This window comes from Ammospiza caudacuta, chromosome 5 (genome assembly GCF_027887145.1).
Source record: "Ammospiza caudacuta isolate bAmmCau1 chromosome 5, bAmmCau1.pri, whole genome shotgun sequence".
In the NCBI taxonomy this organism is placed as follows: domain Eukaryota; kingdom Metazoa; phylum Chordata; class Aves; order Passeriformes; family Passerellidae; genus Ammospiza; species Ammospiza caudacuta.
Genome location: NC_080597.1, coordinates 11,868,153 through 11,887,529, shown reverse-complemented (window position 1 = coordinate 11,887,529; position 19,377 = coordinate 11,868,153). Strand labels below are relative to the sequence as shown.

The following is a 19,377-nucleotide window of genomic DNA, read 5'->3' as shown; positions in this document are numbered from 1 at the left end:
CCAAAATCAAGATTTATGCCGCAGTGCCTGCCTGTGCATTCAACTTTGCATATATACATAAGGAAATGTCAGGTAATGCTTTATAAATGGCCCAAAAGATACAACCACCTTTGCAGACTCCAAAGCATATCAACAAAGGTCATTTATCTCTTGTCTTATAAAGTATAATGTGTTCAATGGTTAAAAATGCCGCTATGCCTTGACTCAATGGAAATGAAGTTAAAAGTTCCTGTGGTAAGCAACTACAGCTCTCCTGGCTGAGTCATCCATCATCACCAGGAATATCAAATGAGCACTGCTGAATAGATGCCAAAGATTTATACTCTTAAGAACAACATGAAATAACCAGTAACCTAAACACAGCAGAAAGAGAGAAAAAAAATCATCTTCTCTTTGAGATGTGCGTTTCCACATTTTTGGTTCACGCCACAAGAAGAATCTTTCAATAGTATATCAAGAGAAAAGACCAATAATAATCAGATGTCTTTTGTTCTCTCATTTGTCATCTTCACTGAGATAATTTGGGGATTTTTTTAGTTTTAGTTAAAAAGAGACTTTGTAGCAGGTTTCTTAAAGGACCACCAAGACTGGAGAAGCTTACCTGGGAACAGCTGTCAGTTTTAGTTCCACTCACTTCCATTCAATTTAGTTTCATTTGCCAGGGAAGTACAGTCTATATTTCAGTCCTTTAAGAGGTCTCTCAGCTTTTTTAAGCCCAGGCCACTGTCAACTTTTAACCACAGACTATATAATAACTGAGAAAGGAAGGCAGGATTCATGCTACACAGCAGATATTCAGCTAAAATTGAATGCCAGAGTTTAAGTGTTGAATCTGTTGCATCCTAATCATTTCACAGTAGCACAAACCAGGCCAACATTTGGAGTGGAAATTCACCTCCAACCCAAACAAAAATGCCTCTTCAGCCTCAGCAGGAGACTCATAAGTACTCCTAGGCTCTCATTAGAAAAATTTAAATGAGCAACTGATGCACAGTCTTGAACTGACAAGGCACTTCACTGCTTTGAAGAAGTGTTGGCATTTCCACATATTTTGCATCCTACAAAAAAACTGCCTTGTACAGACAGCAGTTTCAGTGCCCAGTATTTAGCAACTTGACATCATAAAAGAACTGATGCAAGAGGATCAAAGAGCAAGGAATAGAAGAAACTAGGGGGGAAAAAGGTAATTTTTACATGTCACTCTACATGAACTCTGCTATTGCAAGGTTCAAAGGACTACCCAAATATTTGCAGGTAAGGGCAAATTTCAAATTATTTAACAACTTACTTCCTCTCTTGTGGATTCCCATGTGGTAGCATATTTTGCTATTTCCACTGACTGCCTCCAGTGCAGATTAGTCCACTTTATCAGGGAATGCACTGCACTGGTGCAAAGGCAAAGCAGCACATCTCACAGCTGGGATAGACACACAGACTCTGACTGCTTTGCTCTGCAGCCCTGACTCCTTTGCTCAACCCCCTCATCATCTTTTCAGCCCATTTCAGGCTTTACTCCAAATTTGTTCCAAAGATTTTCCTGAATCAAACTCTGCTCCAGACAGAAATCTGACACACGAACTGCTGACTTGTTGATGGAAGGAATTACTGGGGAACAAAAATTGATGGAAGGAATTATCGGAGAACAAAAATTCTGCTATTACTGACAGTGTACCAAACAGGTTTTTTACTCCTTGAAATGCCAGGGGGAAAAATTAAAATGAAAATAAGGAATTTTATATTGGATTGCGTGCAGAAATTTATTCACTTGACCTAGATACCCTGAGTGAACTGTTTCCAAATACTTAAACTGCTTCTCAGAGACCAAGTAGAGACGAAAGTACAGGGTTCACTTGAAGTACAAGATTTTGAACATTTTTCCTCAATGTTAAAACTCTATTTCCCTTAATAAAGCAAATTTTACTGAAAATGGTTGTACCACACTTGTAACACAACCTCAAAGCCATGTTTATATCTCTCATTTTAACTACTTTGGTAGGTTAGATGAAGGTCATTTTGCAGTTAGTTCCTCCACAACCAAATACATTGGCATTGCAGTTCAGGTCTGTCATCTTGTTTCCTTTCACTATTAAAGGCCACTTAGTATTTGCATGACTAGAATAAGCATATGGAAAGATGTTTCCTGCTGCTAAAAACAAAAAACATTTTTGTACCTCTGCATGAAAGCTCTTTAAAAAAATAGTGGCCACTTTTAAACCAATAAACCAGAACAGCCTAGTTTGCTTAGAACATTTAGTCTCCCAAATGCCTCTCTCACTAATTCTGGTTTCTTTTGCTTCAATTCAATAAAAAGCCAAACAAAAAGATATAGTATAAAACTTCCATCTGATGCACATAGTTAATATTATTAAATGGAGAGTGAGCCATGAACAAAGGAGACACAAAATACTATTTACAACAGTATCATTGAATTCTGTCTACACAGCTGCATTTCTTAGACTACCACACTATTCCTGGCTGTGGCACATTTTGGAGCACACAGTATTGACAAACAAAAGGAAACATGGCTAGGAAAGATCAACAACAGCTGTGTAACTTGAATGAATGAGGTCCAATAATATAAAACTCCTAATTTATCTAATAGCTAAAATTTTATAATAAGTGTGTTGGCTCTGGTTTTGAAAGGCTTTAAATCTTTTTATTGATAGCACATTTCTATTTATCCATTAATTACTTCTAAAATATTTTTTTGGGAGGAACACATGTTCCCTTTGCTGTAGAGAATTAATTCCAGAGACCTAGGAAATGGTGCAGAAAGGCTCCTCAGTAAGTAATGTTTACATATGACTGGCAAAAAGTCTTAGTTTAGTTAACAATACTGGCAAATGTTCTGTAAAAACAAATAACACACAGAAAACCAGCTTTATTTTGCTCTCATTCTCCTGAAGGAAACAAAACTTTCTTGACATCTCTAAGAATTTCCTCCTGCCCTTAACTCTAAGACAAACTCAGGACTGATGCAAAATTCTTCAAGGTGCATTTTCCCATTGAGTGATACAGATATTTTTGACTCCACCACATGATGACTCTGTGTGATTCTAGCTTCTGTACTTGATTTAGATGTGCTCTGCTACTGGATTTGTGTGACCAGGTTTTGGTAGCTGGGGGGACTACAGGAGTGGCTTCTGTGAGGAGCTGCCAGAAGCTTCCTCATGTCCAATAGAGCCAATACCAGCCAGCTCTAGGATGGACCCACCACTGGTCAAGGCTGAGCCATCAGAGAAGGGAGTAACACCTCTGTGATAACACATTTGAGAGGGGAAAAAGGTTATTGTACAGATATGACTGTGCTGAGAAGAGAGGAGTGACAATATGTGGGAGGAACAACTTTGCAGACACCAAGGTCAGTGAAGAAGGGGGACAGGAGGTGCTCCAGGTGCTGGAGCTGGGATTCCCCCACAGCCCATGGTGAGGCAGCTGTGCCCCTGAAGCCCATGGAGGGCACAGGGGTTGCAGAGATCCACCTGCAGCCCATGGAGGGCACAGGGGTTGCAGAGATCCACCTGCAGCCCATGGAGGGCACAGGGGTTGCAGAGATCCACCTGCAGCCATGGAGGGCACAGGGGTTGCAGAGATCCCCCTGCAGCCCATGGAGGTCCATGGGGTTGCAGAGATCCACCTGCAGCCATGGAGGTCCATGGGGTTGCAGAGATCCACCTGCAGCCATGGAGGGCACAGGGGTTGCAGAGATCCCCCTGCAGCCATGGAGGGCACAGGAGTTGCAGAGATCCACCTGCAGCCCATGGAGGTCCATGGGGATGCAGAGATCCCCCTGCAGCCATGGAGGAGACCCATGGTGGAGCATGTGGATGCCTGAGGAGAAGCTGTGACCCCATGGGAAGCCCCCACTGGCACAGGCTCCAGGCAGGGACCTGCAGACCCAGAGAGAGAGAGAAGCCCACTCTGGAGCAGGATTTCTGGCTGGGTTTGTGACCCTGTGGGGAACCCATGCTGGAGCAGGCTGTGCCTGAAGGGCTGCACCCTGCACTCATGCTGGAGCAGCTCATGGAGAACTGAAGCACACAGAAGGACACAGGCTGGAGCAGCTCATGGAGAACTGTCTCCCATGGGGGGCACCCTGAAATTTGTTATGTTGCTTAATCAGTAATCAGCTTGTGATCTTCCCCCTGTCCTTACCTCAGCTCAGGAGCCTTTTGTTATACTTTCTCTCCCCTCTCTATTTGAAGAGGGGAGTGATAGAACAGCTTTGGTGAGTACCTGGCATTCAGCCAGGGTCAGCTCTCCACATCTGGTTTTCCGTAAGTAATTCTCATTTCTGTCTTATCAGCACTGTGTCTCAGAATCCAATGCACTGACCAGCACTGTGATTTATGCCTTCAAAACTCACTTTTTTTTTAACTTAAATAATCAAAGTTCCTATTGCATGTCACCTCTAAAAGATATCAGTCCAGATTTGATTTGAAATCAAGATTTCTGGAACGTAGTGACTCTTAGCTGTGACCAGCCACAGCAGAATCAACAAAATATTACTGAGAAGACCACATAAAAAGATGGTTTGAGTCAATATGAATAGTGATTTTATATATGTATGATTATACATATGTGCATATAAAGTGTGTATATATAAAGTATGTATACATATATATATATACACAGAGGGGTATATATATACTATTATACTATATATACGACTATATTATATATATATAGAGTATATACTATTTACTATATACTATTTTACTATTTACTATATACTATTTTGCCTTTAAAAGTAAAGATATTTATGGAAAGAAAAAGAGAGAAAGGAGATCTAATTCTAGTCTGTGTACATTACTGTCAGGTTTTGATACACAAACATGAAGTTCCCATCTTTCCACATACTCCTGCAGGAAGGCTCCTCTCAATCTCTGCTAGAACTCCAAAGACCCTGAATATCTTCCCACCACCCCTGCCTTGAAGCCAGAGTGTCAAACACTCTAGTTAAAAATAGTGTCCAAACCTCCCTGCTCAAAAACAGCAATACTTTTGAAAAATAAGCCAGAAACTACAGAATCACAAGGCATTTACAGAACATTTGCATTTAAGCAGCAAGCTTATGCCCCATGGTTTTATCTCTTTCAAATACAATTCTCTCAAGGTGCTCTGCTCTCAGAAGTCTGAGACAACAACTTCCCTAACAAAAATATTTGGGAACACTTACCTTGTGGCTTTGGACTTGCAGCTGAGCGTGGGGACTGTCTGAGTGGCACACTTCCATTTATTCCCTGAGCCGCGTCGTAGCGTACATTCTGCTCCACAAGCCTGGCTGTGGCACCTGCTGCACAAGCCCTGGACAGTATCAAGGGCTTTGGACAGATGCTGCTGCCTGGAAAATAAACACACACAAGAATTTATATAGAAAATAAGTATAATTAAATAAAAGTATAAATACACACGAAAGTAAGAAATAGGATTGAGTATAGGCTAGAATAGACTACAAGTACATTTATTAGAGTGCTAACAACTCCCTACAGAGAATATTAAAATATTTAAAGTGTCTCATCCTAAAAACCCTCTTTGCCTTTCACTGAAATTTGTTGTGTTGTTTAAACCTTGAAGGGTTGGATATGAAGAATATACTTCCACCATGATTAGCCTGAGCTCTTCCATAGGAACATGACAATATCCAACAGATATTTTTCCCATTTGAATTGTTGCTTGTTCAACAGAACTGGACCAGCTGGTTCAACAGAACCAGCATTTTTGTTCATCTATTCTATTTCTGTATTCAAAATGTGTACAAAATGCTGTATATTCAGAACATTTATTTAATTACTTGGTGAAAGGATCCAAAAGTCAGCTAAACTAATTGTGTCTATTTTGGTAGGAAAGGAACCTATTATAAGCAGTTAGAAAAAACCCCAAAAAACAAAAACACCCCCCCCCCCAAAAAAAAAACAAAAAAAAAAAGCACAGCACAAAGCCAGAGAGAAATTCTTTCTTAGCAGAATGGAATTTATTCTCATTCATGGGCTCAATATGCTGTTATTGATAAAAAATGTGCAAGAAAATATAAAGTAAAACATATTCAAACAATGGAAACTGTAATAAAAGCACTTATTACAGTAAGTAATGTGAATTATGGAAGCCAAAACCATGCACTCTAGTTTTCCGGCTTAAAAGCAATTGGTTCTCTGAACACAATCAAAAACCTGAAAGGATAGTATGAAGGACTTTGAGATGTCACTTAGGTCAAGATTCATTTACCTCTGAATCCAAAATACTCCAGAACATTTTTGTGGGAGGAGCAAGGAAAAGGAGGAAAGCCCATTACTCAATTATTGTGGTGTTGTCATAATTATTTTCATTTAAAAAAAATATTAGGGTAGAGCTTCTGCATCTCTATTTCCTGTTGTTTTTTACCACCCTTTTTATTTTCTTGCCTTTGCTGGGGTTTTTTTTGCATGTTTCCGTAAAAAGCAAATCCAAAACCCACTCACCCATTTCATAAGGTGATCTTCCTATATCTTCTGAACAACAACTCCTCTGCAGAGTTTGGACCTTCTGGTCCCATCCAACTTCTCCCACTGCAAAGCCCACCCAGCTACAGCCAAGCCTGTACAATTAGAACAGCAATGGAAAGGGATGCTACAACTACTGCTCTATGCTGCTCAATGATTCTTCAGCATTTTCTGGATTCCAACAATACTTTCAAGTATTTATTCTTTATTTCCTGGAAGCCTATTTTTCCTGTTGGACACTGAGGTAGCCTTGCACCCAGAGGCTGCCTCTACCAACAGAGATTCCTGCAGAGGTCCTTGGTGAGATGACAATCCCTGCTACCAGAGCCCCAGGTGACAATGCATGCACAACACCCGCAGCAGCAGCACAGCACCTTCCCCTCTTCTAGTTCATCCCAGTGGCAAGGGATCTCCCAGAACATAAAGGTGGCTGTTCCAGAGTGATGAGGATAATCTAACAGGGCCCCCACTCCACAGCAGCAAGATCTCAGATGCCTGCAATCTCAGGCAGAGATTCCTTTACTCTGTTTCCTTTGGTGTCATCCCCATCCCCAAAAAGTTGTGTTGTACTACAGCAGTGACAGCGCTGTCCCACAGCATTCCTGAAAGCCCAACAAGGTACTTCAAGTGCCATATGTCTCTCTCCTGGGGGTGGGAGTTCTGAGAGCTCTTAGAAAGACCAAGCTGATGGTACAGGGAGTTGGACCAGCAAGTTTTCCTTGTCTCCACCTAAGAGCTGACAGGCTGGATTTCCCTCTCCTACAGAATCCCATACAAATACTGCTACAAATGAAGCAGCTTGCACTCTAAATGGGCAATTCTAAATTCAGAAACAAATTTAAGAGTAACTCCTGTGGGATCAGTAGGTTGTACAAATTGGGTAGGCAACTGCACACAATTTATAAATCTATATTCAGATCAGTTATAAGTTTGCAGTGAGAGTCAAAGTGTGAAGGCTTAAACTTTACTGAAAACTAATTGGTTTGCAGATTTGTCAGCCAAGATGCTTCAAACTCCAGAGCTCCCAGAGTGCAGCTCAGTAAGGGCCGTTGCTGTGTCAACTGCTCAGGCCAAGGCTAAAAATCTCCATCAAAATACTATCTTATTTATCATAAGGATTTCCTAAGAAAATGAGGTTCTGCTGTGGCCAGAATGGGAACTTGCTTTGCACGCACATCTTTATCAAGGCATTCACACCTGTTGAAGGTTATCACTCACAATCACATAACGCCCAGTAAATAGAGCTGCTGCTGAGAATAGAGCTGCTCTGTGGTCAGCCACGGTCCCCGCTCCCTGTCACCTTCTGCTCCAGCTTCTGCTTCTGGCTACTCCTTCCCCTGGGCCAGCAGCAGCCCCTGTTGCACTGCACTGTGAGATGAGCAGCAGAAATGGGGCAGGTGGCAGCTGGAGTGCATTTTGGGTGGGTTTGGCCTCGCTCAGCAGCCCCAGCACTGCTGCTTGCACAGGGAACAGCTGGGAATATGGCTGGAAAGGGACAGGACAGCTCCTCCCAGCAGCAGCAGCCCTTCCTTAGACCTGCCTGATAAGATCATTTCAGCACAACCCCAGTTCCTCAGCAGCTGTTCAGACTTTCATTCTGCTTGGTTTACACATGCACACACACAGCCTTAATACAAAGTCCAGCAAAAACAGCAACAGCTGAAAAAAAACCTTTAATGCAAAAATAGTAGGTGGCCTTAAGAACCAATTTTGTTGTCAGCATCACATAGTCCCCACTAGACTGGCAAATATTATCTGCATTCAGTGTGCAAAAGCCATTTGGTAAAGCTCATCCACTGTAAGACAGAACGGTACCACAAGCAAGAGAAAAGAGTGCTTCTCTAGAATGGGATTTTTGCAGCTGCTTACAGGAAACAAAAGCTACAAGAAGTGTTCTCATTCAAGATGTGCTCTGTCTTCACACCAACAACCCAGCACATGGGGCTGTGGGGAAAGAGAGCGACTTCAAACTTGTGATTGTTGTACGAGCCATTAAACAAATCCTCCTTCCTCTCATGCTTGCTCAAGATGGACAGGCTGCAGACATTCAACACATATTTCAAACCAGTGATTTTGTTAATTGTGTAAAAGCTGGAATAGTAAAAGGTAAAAAAATCTAGCCACAGCATATTTCTATACAAAACTGAATATTCTCTGGGCAAAGCACATCCTTTAACACTCATGGAAATCTGAGCCCTAGTTTCTAGGCAATGATGATGAAGAGTATATGAACAGTGATGAACAATAGCACCTTCCAGGTGATGCAGACAATAAAATTGTGGCAGAAACACAAACTCATAGTGAAAATTCCTGTATCTAGCGTATTGTATTCAAGTGTATTGTAATATAACAATACATTTTGTCATAACAAAAGCCCAAAACATGCAATATTCAGCCCAAATACTTGCTCCACAATGAGGAGCATGCATTTCAGTAGGGCTGCTCAATTCTTGAGGCTTAAGTAAGCAGTGACACAATTTGCCTTTTTAAAATACAGTTGTTGCCCTGTAAATACAACATAAAATCCCATTAGATATGCAGAAATGCAGACATGCTGCAAAAAACCTGCACTGGGCTGAAGTAGAACTCCACCATGATTAATTCTGACCTGATTAAAGAAACACTTATGCACTTCTGCTACTCCCATGAATTATAAAAAATTAAGAAATTTTACCTCAAGTCAGAAATGCCATGCACAACCAAATACTACCAGCCACTTGCTGCGTTGACCAGTACATGATTAAACCCTCCCTCTTTTAATCAGGAATAATTAAATACACTGAAGAGGAGAGAAAGGTGGGGAAAGATTTAAGAAGTGTAAGGGAGAAAGAGGTAATAATAGCTAATAGAAAAGAGAAATAAACAGTGCAAATTTGATAAGCACTTAATTACTTTGCTTATCATCTGCAAGGAAATGAGAAGCTAGAATGCTTGCAAACATGCTTGCATCTGCAAGTATGTTTCAAGCTAGGCAATGCATTATATTTTTTTTTTCAGGGCATTTTAATTAGAAATAACTTTGATCCATGAACATTTAGACAAACAGCCAGCCAGCTTGAAGTGCCAGTAAGATTAAAAAATGGCCTATTTATATTCAGGAAGGTTACACTAATGACTTAGCATTTGATGGGTCCTCCATCAGCAGTTCCATAAGCCAATCTCAACACCATTAACTCTTCTGTTGCATTTATTTTCATTCCCACTTCCAAGCACATAGTGCTTCTCTTCTGCTGCAGCACTGTCTAATTTTTATTGCCACTGTGATCCCACTCTTGTTCATGCATTCTGAATGAAAGAAATGCAGTGGTTCTGGATGTAAAAACAAAATCAACGGGGGAAGTATTAATCTCTTATGACAAGGGGGAAAATTAAAGGATGAAAATTACTTCTCTTAAATGATATAGTTATGCATGCCCCCTGTGTTAAGTCCCAAGAGCACCCACCCCAGTGGCTGTGGCTGTTCTACTGCTGGATCTTTTCATTGATGTAACATCAATGCAAAGCCTCACCCGAGCCAGCCTTGGACAGAAATGGACATTCAGCAAATAGACCCTGCCAAGGCACTGGCTCAGGCACAGCAACCAAACCAGACATTCTCCTGAGCAGCTCAGAGGAGTGCTGAGTGACACTGACACTAGCACAGACTACTCCAAGCCACCCACCTACTCACCAAACACTACAGGAGCTGGCAAGGGCACAGCAGGAGCGAGCAGCAGCTCCCTGGTCACCAACAAGGAGGCACCAAGCAGCTCCTCACTCACAGCACCACGCGCTGAGGCCGAGCCAGACATCCAGCGCATGAGGTCACAGATTCTGCACACAGCTGTGTCCAAACCTGCCCTCAAACCTAAGCCTCAAGTAACCTGCTACTTCCCCTTCACAGATTTATCCTTTCTGAGAGGGGAGCTGACACGCTCCTGAGAGGCTTATACTGCTGAAGCATACCCAATGTCAATAATAACTGGACTAAGCTCAAATTATCTGAGAATTAGGAGTGTGAAGGAGGAGGGTAGGAAGTCTGGAAGTCAACATTTCTCTCATGAAAAAAAAAAAAAATAATCTTCCTTCCTCCAATTCCTATTAAAAGCTATCATTCCAAGTTAATGACACAGCTGTGCTTTGATACGTCCTCACCTGTCCCACTGCAGTGGTGGTAGAATTGTGAATGTTTTCAGCTACAGAATAGTGCAGAAACTCCACACTGATATTCTGTGCAGATGAGCTATAAAAGGTTAAACATCAGGCCAGCCTTTACTGTGGTGAGCCATCGCTGAAATATTGTAAATAGCTGACAACCAAACACTGCAAATAGAGAAAAAAATAGCTTTTGCTGAAGTCAGGAGGGCTGTCTCACCAAATAAATTAGTTTTCTTCCTGCAAGAAGGTGCTGGCCAGAAAAATAAATAGCAAATAACAGACGGTTTAGAATTATCTTTGAAAAATGGAATCTTGGCAAAGGATAGGGGGCAGATCAGGTTCTTTTAAAGGATTAGTTCAGATACCTATGCTGACAAAATGCAAAAACGTAGAGTTTTTTCTTGCAGAGCTATTCCCCAGACACAGGCAAAAATATTCTAAGTTCAACAGAAGAAGGTAGACCATTTTCTGGGAGTAAAAAAGATTCAAACCATATAAAACTATTATTTCTCACTGCATACAAACATTAATAGAACTACCAAACCAATATTACCTGCCTTTCATAGCATTTTCTGGATGGAGTAAATAAATCTTCAAGTGAATATGATACATATAAATTGTAGATTGCAAAAAGTATATAAATACTGCTGCTCTTTTAGTTTAATGACCCCTGTGAATGCCCTCATAACATGTGATAGTGAAGTTAAACAGGAAACCTTACTGAATTTCAAACTGTCAGACCAAATACTTGCTATATGATACTTGCCAAGAACCAGAAAATATTTAACTTCTTGGTAGATATGGTACCTTACTTAGTAACAGAGAGCAAAGGTTTCCAGACTGTGGTATGCACAACAGTGTGTGAACCACTGGCAACAAATACACAGAGCAGCAACACAGAAGGAAAAGTGAAAGAAACTTCAGCAAGTTTAACTGTGGACAACACCCAAATTATTTTAAAAGAAGAAACAACTTCTGAAATAGTTTCATTTTTAATAAACTGAGGAGGGTTATGCAGAGCATCAGTGACAGAACCCAACATCAAATTTTCTCATATCTGCTTGGTCTAAGATGATTGGTTTGATTTGCAGGTATTTAGGAGACTTGCTCATTCCATGCTGCTTTTCCCATGTTTTGCCAAGCATTACAGTTGTTTTGGTTGGAAGAAATCATGCATCTTTCTGATGGTAACTTTTCTTTCTAGACTGAAATAGAACTTTCAGTAATTTTTACCAAAAAGATGGAGTTGCTATGGATGCCACCACTTTTAAGTAGAATAAATATTTAAAGTAACAAATTCAAGATTATAAAGCCCAAGCTTTAAGATGAACTACCAAAATATTAACTAAATCAGATTTAAAAGTAATCCCCTGATCTCAGTCTCAGCATACAGTGAATCACACAAAGCAAGGACGTGAATGGTGAATTCAGTCACTACAAATGTCCTGCCAATGCTGGCTACAGGAGGCAGACTCAGTGTGCTTCACTCTATTGTCCTGTCTGGCTGCAATCTTTGTTCTTTTGGCTCTGATAATCATTTCCTTGCAGGCCAACCTGCTCATCTGCTGGGAGTCTTATTAAAATGAGTCAACAATTAATGGGATTATCTTTCAACATTTGTTTCAATTTCAGATTAGCAAAATAATATAACATGCACTGCTGATGCTGTTCCATTAAAACAAAAAGCACTGTACAGAACTTCAAATGATTGTGGTTTGAAAACAGAAGCTTATGACAGGTCCTCTGCCAAACAACAACATTTCTTCACTGAGGTTTTTATAAGTCACCTACACTTGTACTCACTGTGACGATGGTTTTGCTGATGGTGGAATACTTCATCAGCTATTTAATGAATAATGGGGGTTTCTTAAGTACACAGAGAAAATAAATGAACAAACCACATCTCCAGAAACACATGACTGAAGGGAGAGCTCCGAGTGCAAGGAGTTCTGTTCAGAGGAATAAATTACTCCTCTTCCACATACTTAGTTCCTGTATTACAATATGTTCCCCCAAAGCCTTGTTTTCACTTTAGCCTCTGAACAAGTATTACCAAGCACAAAGTCTAGAGAGAAAATAAGCAATAGTATTCTTTTACTTGTAGAGACTTTTAATGGTTTGTGCTTCATGAAATAATGTCAAAATCTTTCAGCAGATTTGGACAATATTTTTTCTTTGCTTTTATTACGACTAAAACACTTGCAAGTGAATACAGCTCCTGACCCTACAGCCATGTACCATGAACTTCACGTAGCTAAGAACCACAGGATCCAAAGCCACAAAACAAGACAGAAAATGAGTACAATGAGAAGCATCAGCTCCATCACTCCAGGGCAGGCAGGGCAAGTTGACCCCGTCGCCCAAGTCAGCTGCCCTGCTATTTACTGTCTCATTTCTCCACCAGGAAAATTCAGGCAATTCCTCCCTCCTTGGCAGCACTGCCTTTTGCCAGTGCCATAACTCCTGATGGCAACTTTCAGCTCAAGAGCTGCTTCTCACATGAGTGCATTTCACAAAGTCACAGCAGAGTCCTGACTACATCTGCCAACCTCTTCCCCCATTGTGGTAATGGGAGCACATTAATGGGGTGAGTTCTGTGTCTGGGGGGCACTTGCTCCCCTCCCTATCCCATGCTCTCTTTACAGCTTCCTTCATGTTTGATGAGGAAGAGCTTGAGCAAGTTTTGTGTGGCTTTCTGGAGTCCCTTCTGCATTAATAGTCACTTTGATTATGAACCCTACCAAAAGAAAAGATTGACAGGATACGCTCCTCCACGTTTTCCCAGAATTATTTTTTCGTTTTAGTTTTCTCCACAGAGCTGCATGAGGTGACCAATGTCTCCTCAACTATTATTTTATGCAACAATGAAAATTTTCACTAAGTTTTTGTCACCAGCATATTCTGCACAGATGGCAATCATCACTCACTAAGTGCCCCAAGCTCCTATTTACTAAACAAGACACCTCATTTGTAAAAACAGATTTTCTGATCACAGAAGAATCACTTGTCTGGGCAAGGGCTGTTACAGTGAGCCTGGGTTTTTTTCACTTTATTTGTCAAGTTTTAGGATGATTTATTTTCTTCTTTCTTTTATTATATATCAGATAAACAGTATGACACCATGCTGGGTAGCCCAATTCAACTTCATATTAAGGAAGGCACCTGCAATACTGGGGTCAGCTGAAGGGAAAATGCATCTGACTATCTCATTCAAATCACTGGAATAATTCAAGAGGATTCATTAGCATATACTTACCAGGCAAGTGCAGGGATTACTCAGACAGTGACAGAAAGATCTCCCCTTCTATAATTCATAACCCATTATAAAATATCGGTGTGCTTAGAGAAATTTGAGTTAACTACAAATTTCATAATTTTGCACAGTATTCATTGCTTCTGAACTTCTCTAACAAGTCACTGACACTTCAATCTTGTTCTCTGCCCAGTTATCTGAGAAGTTATTTCATCTCAAGTCAGAGCTATTTTGGAAACTATCCATATGCTTTGAGACTTGAAATCAACTATTTCTGTAGATAAAAGGACTAAAAGAAAACATTTTTAGAAACAGGATGCTAAACTAGCCAAAGCAAAAAGCCCCCACAGACCCAAAGGGGAAAAAAATAAAGTATCTAATTACAGAAGATTGAAACTGTAACTGATGTATTATTGCAGAAGATCTGGGCAGAAGTTGTAAAACACAGGCACATTGAAGTAATTTAAAGAAATAAACACATAATATAGTACATCCAAAATGCAGAACAGCCAAAGATGCAGAAAGAAGTCAATTACTCAACACAAGTCAATAAAATTACCACTGATAGATGGAAACTGTTTGCCTGATCCAGCTGCTGAGCAGTGCGTGTGTCCTGCCAGCCTCTGCCCGCCCAGGGCTCACCCAGCAGCCAGCTGTCACGGACACAAGCCATTCCACCCGCTCCCACCCCTCTGTGTGCACCAGTGCTGGCACCCATCTAGCCTCAGGATGTGGTCTGGGAAAGTTGAGCCATCAGAAATGTAACCCTGCCCAAAAAATAAAGCAGCCAGTTCCACGCTTTCGTTCACCTTAGATGCACTGGAGCCTGGGCAAAGACGCAAATTTATTGATAGGGAAAGGAATACAAGATTCTCTTTCCAGAAGCAAGTAGCCACTAGGTAATACTGATTTTATTGAATCATATCTCAGTGTGATTGGAGAAAACAGTAGGGACAGAGAGGGGAAAAAAATAATAGAAACAAGCATTATCTAAAAACGGATGGTTTGAACTATGCTCTAATTATAGAAGAGGCAGCAGGGTATTAAGTGCACAATAGCACTACAACAGGCTACCAGGCACTGCTTCCTGTTACATGAAAGGTTACAAGTGAATGCAAACCCGTGAACTTTATGATGAAGAGGGAGGTGGGGATGCAGGGAAGCCCCGGGCCCCAGCAGTGCAGCACCACAGCCACCCCGTGGCCGCTGCCTTCCTCCCCAAGCCCGGCTGCCCAGGAGCTCCAGCCTCCCTGCCAAGTCATTAACAACCAGCAGCTCCCAAACAAGCAGCTCCCAGGCAATGCTCGCTGCACCAAACCAGAAATATAAAGAACCCCAAGCTGGACACTTCACAAGAATTCAAGAGCTTCCTGCTTTTGACCTGGTTGAGGGAAAAAAAAGTGAAGAATAGCTACAAAAAGCCTCGTTTAAGTGCATTTAGATCCTTCCTGTGCAATCATTCAGGAAGGACCTTCCTTGTCCAGTCTCTTTAAAGCCTAGCACAATTATGCCAGATTTTACATCACCTCCTTTCCATAAGGAACAAGAAACTAATCACCATTTCACAGTAACCCACTGGCTCATGATCATCCTTATGTAAGGAAGCCAAATACAAGTTGCCTGGAATCCAAATGGGAAAAAAAATCCCCTAGCCCTTAATTGCCAGAAATGACCTCTCTTTGTATTGTCCACAGAATTCACTCCAGGTGAACAGACCTGCACGTGAATGCATTTGCCCCTTGAACATTATACAGATTGAAACAGCTTTACACTTCATGCTCTGAATAGCTGAGAGATTAAAATTGAAAAGTATTCTATTGCTTAGTTCCCTCTCCTCTCTTTCCTAGACCTACATTTAAAATCTCAAATGTTAAAAAAAATTAGAAAAACAGCAACAGTATGATGAATTTTGAATGCAATTTCTTAAAACTTATAAAAAGCTGATAATTCAAACATCTTGTTTATATGCAAATTTGAATATCTATCATACTGTTCCAAAAAGCTTAATATTCCTATGAATATTTATCTTTGAGTGTGCAAATGGATAGAAAAATGCTATTTAAAACAAAAAAAAAAAAAGTAATGTAATGTAAAAAATACATTAAGGCCAACTAGACTCCAAGAAGAGAAATAATTTTGAAATGGTTGAAGTTTTGTCCAAAACACCTTGAGGACGTGCAACCATTCAAAACGCAAATGTTTGAGGGCGCCAGGACAGACCAAAAAAAGGCTGTTCCCACCCAAACTGCAGCTAGCCCAGAGTGAGCAGCCCCCACCACGATGAGAAGTTCCACCTTTTCCATCCCTCCACATCCCTGGAATTCCCACTGCTCCCCTTCTTACCCACCCCAGGGCTGGCTGGGTTTCTCTCCGGGTCAGGGTAAGCACGCACAGCTCCCGGGCGAGCGGACGCGGCTTTTACACCGGAGTTTTGTACAGTGGGAACGAGCTGAGCTGGCTCTGGGTGAGCCCAAGAGCCCCAGGAAGGGACCTGGCAGCCTCCTGGCAGCAGCTGCCCACGGGATCACTGAGCTGCTCACAGAACTGCAGCCCAACAGAATGTTGCTGACTCCTATGTAATATTTAGCGCTCTCCGTAGAGCCTCAACGCTTGGCATCAGTAGAAAGAGCGTTGTAATAGTCACTAAAAATAGTGGATGGCTTGCATGATGGGGAATAAAGTTTTCCAAAACAGAGAGCAAATAAACTCTACGAAATTACTCGTAAAAATAACATTTGTTTAAGGTTAAGGATTTAATTTCTTTTCTAATACAAGGTTCGGCAATACTCCAATCCCTCTCCACCTCACATGACGTAAACCAGCTGTTGCCTCCCCTTCTTTTTGTTTCCTTTTTTTATAGTGGCAGATCATGACTGCAGGGGTTTTTCACAGGCAAGCAAGAGTAACCATAATGCATTACATATCTTATGGCAATGTAAAGGAAAGACTGTTTTTCCTGACCACCTGTCCTTCTCAAGGTTGAGAATTGCCTGTCAAAAACTGTTAGAAGTACACAGGCATTAAAGTTCCAAACTCTTAACACTGAAGAAACTTACTTCTTTGTTTTATAATAACTATAAACCCAGAACAGAAGGAGAGAGATAGAGGACAATTGCATAAATATTATGAATTTTTAGTAGACTCAACAAATACTCTGGGTTTACAAGCATTGGTGTAAACCAACAGACATTTTCTGTTTATACACCACATATCACGAAAAGGCTAAGATAAGACTCAGTGCTGCAGGCACAAAGAAAAGCATAATGGTGGCACTAATGAAAACACTGGAGTCCCTGTTGACTTCTGAGTCATGGTATCAGTGACTCTTTGAAAAGCCATTGCTTGAAATCAGTTTTTTCCCTTATAGTGAATGCTATAACTAAAAGAACATAAATCTATAACGTTTGAGTCTTCAAAAACATCAACACTCCATGAAAGGTACATTCTCCATATTTGTTGTGGCCTTTAGTGCTTGGAAAAACTGCTTTGCTCAGGTACCTGCAGACCCTCAACTGCGCAAACTACCCATGGTGATAGCAATGAATGGACTGATATGTGAATTTATATTTCCTGCAGGTACTGTCCCTCCTTTTGCCCTCTCACCCAGTCCCAGCATTCAGCACTGGAAGGATTTATTCGTGTTTCAGACTGGAGGCAGCCAATGCGTCAGCAAGAGACTCACTGCTTCTCTGACACTGCTTAGGGGGATCCAGGGATATCTGTCCACTTGATTTAAAACCCACACAGACTGGAATTATTTGCTGTCACCCTTTCTCTGTGCACTGTCTATATCCACAGTTCTTCTACACCTGATAGCATAATTTATGTCACCTTAAAGCTTGTAAAAATTTATTTGTGCATCACATAGTTAATCTCAAAAAAACCCCAAATGTCACAGCTTCACCACTCTATTTGACCTTCAGACTGCCACTGTTACATGTAAGAATTCTGTAGGCCTAGGCCTTTGCAGACTGAAAGCAAGCCAAAGGGAAAGAGGAAATAGTGGTTATAACACCACATTATCCTTCCTGAAAGATCCGTAAGGGTTCCTGTCACATTTAAAGGAAAAGGATACACATTAGAGAACAGCTCTTAAGAGATCAGGGAAAGATCAGAAAGTTTCCTACATCCACATGTAAATTCTTCTCTGGATACAACAAAATGGTATTTAAGGAGTGGGAGGAAAGCTGTGATTCCCATCCTTTTCGTTGATTATTAAATGCTAGAGGGGAAAGGGCAGTTTCAAACTTGCTCATAAAACAGATAAGGAGCCAATTTTTTAAAACAAGTGTTCTTTGTACCCCCCTAAAAAAGCAGATGCTCACAAGTACTGAAATCAGGAGAAATGGGTAGAGCTATCTGCATACATCTACTCTGAGCTTCTCTAGCAAATCTCAAACTCACTCCACTGGCAACTTCCTTCCCTCTCTCAAGCCTCAGAGGGCTTTCCAGAGAGGGAGACTGGCATGCTAAACCCAAACCTTCCACAGATCAGCATCACCCCTCTCTCTGTGAAAAACCTAATTCAGAATATTTGCTGTTTTACATTAAGTGTTAGGCTTGGGTATGCCTTTTGACTGAGCTTACCCCAAGCTGAGTTTTTCTCAGAACTGAAAAATGCACTCAGAAGTAAAGCAGTATTTTTAATAGTATTCTTTAAAACTCATTACAAGCATACAATGGAAAAAATCCAAACCTTTCACTGGATGGTGCAATAAAATGTGAGTTTCTTTTAAAATTCTGGAAGCAAATTCTGTACATTAAGTGTAGCATAAGCATTAGTTAAATGGATTATTGCAACATCATAGGTGCAAAGCTGGCTATAAGTCATAAGTGTACACCTACTTCCTAAAACAAAATCTCAGAGGTAATGCTTTCTTATAGATATGTCCTCTAGAAACCTTACAGCTATGAACACAGCTCAGTGGATCTGGCAAATGAACCAGGAACTGAAACCACTTACAAACATCAAAAAACGGACTGGCTTTTAAGAAAGTCCTGAGCTGGTGAAAGCAGCAGCGAAACAAGCCCAAAGCAGCGGGGTTATTGGTGTGGCAGATGTATCAGGCAGTCCGTTCAGGAGACTTCAAGCTCATCTACTGCAAATAGGAGGAAAAATCCACCAGAGCATTCCAGCTGTATTGCATCACAAGGCAGCTGATGTTCACCGGTTTATCTGCCTCAGAGTATAAAGTTTAACTCTTGGTGTCTCTGCACACAAACACACCCCAAGCCTTGAAGAGACTAAAGCTTGCCAGAAGCATCCCAGTCAGCCTTACCTGGTTCAGAAGACATTGTTTGCAAACGTAATCCAGTACCACTGCACGAGGAGCTGCTTTTGCAATGGCAATGACCCCACCAGAGGCTCACACTGATGCCATTGACAAGCCCTACAAGTTGCCAGGAAGGAGTTCTCCCCAGATGCTCGGTTTGTGCTCACAGTTCACATGCTGGGGCTCAGCCACACGATGCTCCTCCTCTCGGAGGGCCAGCCTGTGCTGAGGGGAG

At 41.2% G+C, this 19,377-nt stretch overlaps 1 protein-coding gene across 1 annotated transcript in view; it reads right to left on the bottom strand.

Moving 5' to 3' along the window:
* The window catches only part of FGD4 (FYVE, RhoGEF and PH domain containing 4), a 57,408-nt gene extending 38,236 nt beyond the window's left edge, over nucleotides 1-19,172 (bottom strand). The window contains exons 1-2 of the mRNA XM_058805239.1: nucleotides 19,149-19,172; nucleotides 5,180-5,344 (exon numbers count right to left, since the gene is read on the bottom strand). Of these exons, the coding sequence (XP_058661222.1) occupies nucleotides 5,180-5,344; nucleotides 19,149-19,164 (181 nt within the window). The 5' untranslated portion in view covers nucleotides 19,165-19,172. The remainder of the gene's footprint in view (nucleotides 1-5,179; nucleotides 5,345-19,148) is intronic.
* Between the last annotated feature and the right edge of the window lie 205 nt (nucleotides 19,173-19,377).